The sequence below is a fragment of the Pteropus vampyrus genome, unplaced genomic scaffold (assembly GCF_000151845.1).
Source record: "Pteropus vampyrus isolate Shadow unplaced genomic scaffold, Pvam_2.0 Scaffold245, whole genome shotgun sequence".
Lineage (NCBI taxonomy): Eukaryota > Metazoa > Chordata > Mammalia > Chiroptera > Pteropodidae > Pteropus > Pteropus vampyrus.
The window spans coordinates 69,579-73,736 of NW_011889026.1; the positions used below are offsets into that span (position 1 = coordinate 69,579).

A 4,158-nucleotide genomic window follows, 5' to 3' on the forward strand; every position below is an offset into this window, starting at 1 on the left:
CGTCCCGCTGTCGTCACGTCACAATCGCGTCATGGCCCCGGCCCGTCAGGCGCGGCCCCCGGCGCGGCCCCCTCAGTCGCGGTCCCCTCAGTCCCGGTCCCCTCAGTCGCGGTCCCCTCAGTCCCGGTCCCCTCAGGCGCGATCCCCTCGGTCGCGGTCCCACGGTCCCTCAGTCTCGGCCCCCAGGCGCGGCCCCCTCCGGGCGGCTCTCGCTCGGCGCGGGCGGCCGCTTCCGCGGGGACGGTGACGCCACAACGGCCCGGAAGCTTCGTCCGCGGACCGGCGCCCCGACGCCGCCGCGCGCCGTGCGGGTCGGGCCGCCCTCGGGGACCTCCCTCCAGACCACGGTCTGAGGACACAGCAGTCCTCGCGGAGAAGGCCCACGGGATTAGCAAAACGGGGACCCCCGGACCCCTCCCGGGGCTCCACACCGTCAGCAGGACCCCAGCCTGTGCCCTGCTCTGCCGTGAGCCCGGAACCCCAGCGGAGGGGCCCCCTGCCAGGGACAGGCCTGAGTCCCCCCCGGAGGGGTCCCTGGGCCACCGCCAAGGGCCGCTCCGCTCACGGCTTCCTTTGCTTGCTTCGGGGCAGCAGGTGGGCAGAATGGCCAGCGACGTCTGTGGCCTGGCCTGGCCCTGGCAGGGGCCCCACCTGACTTAGGGACCGCTGGGCACTTTCCACGTCACCGTGTCACCTGCCCCACAGACAGCACCATCCTCATTCTGCCGCGAGGGGACGGGCTCCAAGAGGTGAGGCAGTTTGTGGGTTCTCACGCTACCAAGATGGGGACCTTGCCGGAACCCCAGCCCGGACTGAGTGCTCCCGGAGTCCCCATGGTCCCCCTAGCCAAGGCCACAGGCCGGGACACTGGCAGCGGGGCCACTTCCTTGCGCGACCACCTCAACAAGGAGACAGGTGGCACTTCCGGTGCGGCACAGTTGAATTCTTTTTTATACGACAAGTCAGGTTAGCCACAGTTCGGTCCCCTTGCTGAGTTTCTGCAGAAACAGTGGAATTCACATCCGCACCTTCCCAATGTGGGGGTGAGGAAGCTGACACCCACAAAGCGTCACGCAGCTTGTCCGGGGTCACACGGTCTCTTCGTCCAGGCAGCTTAAGGGTACAACCTGGGCCTTCAAACTCCCAGTCAATGTCCCCTATATCACATAGCCGCCAAAATACTCCAGTCACTGTCATGTGCTCATGAATACTTTTAAAAAATAAACTTGTCATTGCAATATAACCTGCACGTAGCAGATCTGCAAACCACATGTGTACAGCTCGCTGGGATCACAAAGTGAACACTCCTGTCTACCTACCCCGCCCCGCCCCCCCGTCCGTGGCTAGAGCATCACCAGCATCCCAGAGGGCCCCCGTGCCATCTCCCGACCTCTATGCTCCCCTCAGGGGACCCCCGTTCTGACTCCTAAAGCGGTCATTGCGCCCCTTTGTGAATATTGCGTAGATGGAGTCGTGCAACAGGTGTCGCTTTGCTCGGCATTAAGCTGGTGAGCATCACAGTGCTGCTGGCTCTAGCGACGGCTCCGTCACTTGCTGCTTGGCGCTCCGCTGTGTGAATCTGTCACACTTGGGCGTTCAGGCTGCCGTTGGTGGGCATCTGGGTGGTTTCCAGGGGCTGTCGTCGTGCTGCCGTGAGCTTTCCAGTGTGTGTCTTTGGGCGCACGTCTGTTCACACTTCCGCTGGATACGCCCCCAGAGTGGAATCGCTGGGTGGGTCGGGGGTGGCTTGCTCTCTTGCCTTCCCGCAGCCCACTCCCTTCACCACAGAGCCGCCCGTGGTGCTTTGAGAACCCCCCTGGAGCCTCCCCCCGGCCCCATGCCCGATGAGCCCCTCAGGCTCCTCTGCAGAGAAAGGGCGGCGGGCAGCGGCGGGCACGGACTCACCGCAGAGCCTCCTCACGGCCGTCCCAATAACGCCCCTTTCCGGTAAAGGGGGGCCCTGCAGCTGCCGTTCGGAGCTGCTGTGTTGGGGCTGCTGGGTAGAAATAGTCTCATCTCGCACCAGCTGAAACCCAGTGTGGGTTGGGGCGACCTCCAAGAACGCGGGAGCTCCCCCCGCGGCAGGCTCATCTCTGTCTCCCCGTGGCCCAGGGCGCCGCCTGTAAGGTGCTTGGTAAATACACGTGGGGTTAACTGCAGCCATCTAAAATGCCCGTGGGACGAGCTTCCCAAACCACAGCACCCCACGGTGCGCTTGCCTGGAGCCCTGAATTCGTTTCCTGTGACGGCGGTAACAAAACGCCGCAGACTCGGTGGCTTAAAACAACACGCATTTATTTACTCCTTTCCTGTCCTGGAGGTTAGAAATGCAGGATGGTCTCACTGGGCTACAGTCGAGGCGTGGTTGGCATTCCCCCTGCAGGCTCCAGGAGAAGAATCCGCTTCCTCTCCTTCCTGGGGGAGTGCGGGGTCAAGTTCTGTCTGGGCTCTGCCTCAGAGGGACCCCCCTCCCGTCCTTGTGTTTGAAGGCCAGGCTCCCAGCACCATCGAGCCAGACCGTGGCCTCTTGTATCTGAGTGCAAACTTATCTGGGCACTTGTTTCTTCCCAGCTAGTGCCATCTGGTCACCAAGGAGCAGAGGCTGGAGAGGAGCGGCTCCCCTGGAACCTGGCTTGGCTGCAGGTGCCCCCACTGCGCCCCCCGCTGCCTGGCCTTACAGGTTTGTCATTAAGTAGGACACAGGGTTCGAGCAGGGGGCAGTTTCACCACGCTGGGATGTGCAGCTTCCAACGTGAGCGCACTGACTCGCCCCAGCCTGCCTCCGCCCTGGCTCCTCTGCCTGGGCCACTCGTCAGTGCTTCGAGGCCTTGGCTGGTGGTCCATGCACCCCATTCCTACATCCCCGGGGGAGGTCACGGGTGCAGATGGCCCACACAGAAGCTGGAGGGTCCCCAGACTCACAGCAGACCCCCCTCGGGCTCCCTGGGATGGGGGTCTGTACCAGAGGAAAGTATTCCCAGGCCAGACCCGCCACTCGGAGAGAGAAGGGCTTGCACGCCCACACCCCCAGGACACCCCTGTGTCCCTGTCCAGTGCCACGAGCCTGCCAGGCACTGGGCTGGAGGTCCTTCGGGGCTGACACCCACGGACCTCAGAGGGGTGCATGCTCCCTGGGTTTCTGGTCGGGTGAGCTTGTGGAGCTCCCTTAACCCCTGCCCAGGTGAGTCTCCTGAGAAATGGGTGTCCATTTGATCACCACTCTCCAGCTCCTGGGGCAGCCAGCCTGGGGGCGGGGGTGGGCAGCCTGGGCAGCAGCAGTGTCCTCAGCCCCCAGCCTCTGTCCTGATGAGAGCCCTGAACATTCTCACGACAACCTGCCCGTGTCCCCATCCAGCGCCGTCTCGGGCCCAGCAATGCAGAGAGCAAACCCCAACCGGGTCCACACGGCTCCAGTGCCTTCTGTATGTTTAGCTCACGGAAGCCCTAGGAGGTAGGAGTTATTACAACTCCATTTTACGGATGAGAACACTGAAGCACAGAGAGGTTAAGTAACGTATCCAAGGTCACACAGCTTGTAAGCGGCTGTCTTATTCCAGGTTTCCCTAACAAACAGCGCCCATGGGAAAGCTCATGCCCCAAGGCTTCGTTGCAGCCCGGGGCCACAGCTCCCTTGGGGCACAGGGGTCTCACAGCCGGGCCTTGGTACCAGATGACCCAGGCACCCTGCACTGCCACGGCTGGGAGGTGTCCTGGGGACAGGATGTCTGGTGGTAGAGGCTGTGATGGCAAGATGCTTGGGAACTTTCACCGAGAATGTGGGCAGGTGGTGGGAGGCGCTGTGGCCAGCAGGGGACAGCAGAGCCCGCACTTCCACCCTCTCGGCCCTGGGCCTGGACCGGGAAGCCCGGAGCTGGAGCCCCAGCCTGCAGCATTTCGAAATTAAAAACAGTAAAAATGAAAATTATATCGGAGTAATACATGGTAACAAAAAAGTAGTCCAGAAGCACCGATGCTGAAAATGTACAGCAATTCTGCCTGATCGCCCTGCCGTGAGGCACCTTTTTTCCCCGATAGTTCTATTCTTAATACCTTTCCTAAGAGGTTTTCATAGGTTTAAAGCACACGGACACCTAGATGTCGATCTGTCAGCCATCAGCGACACCGCGACACCGCGCTCGGCTCACCATGCTGAGCCCC

At 62.2% G+C, this 4,158-nt stretch overlaps 1 protein-coding gene across 1 annotated transcript in view; it reads left to right on the forward strand.

The window, feature by feature from the left end:
* Positions 1-1,465: 1,465 nt before the first annotated feature.
* Positions 1,466-4,158, forward strand: part of ACSBG1 (acyl-CoA synthetase bubblegum family member 1) — a 39,542-nt gene continuing 36,849 nt past the window's right edge. Inside the window, 1 exon segment of the mRNA XM_023520031.1 lies at positions 1,466-1,482. Coding sequence (XP_023375799.1) covers positions 1,466-1,482 — 17 coding nt within the window.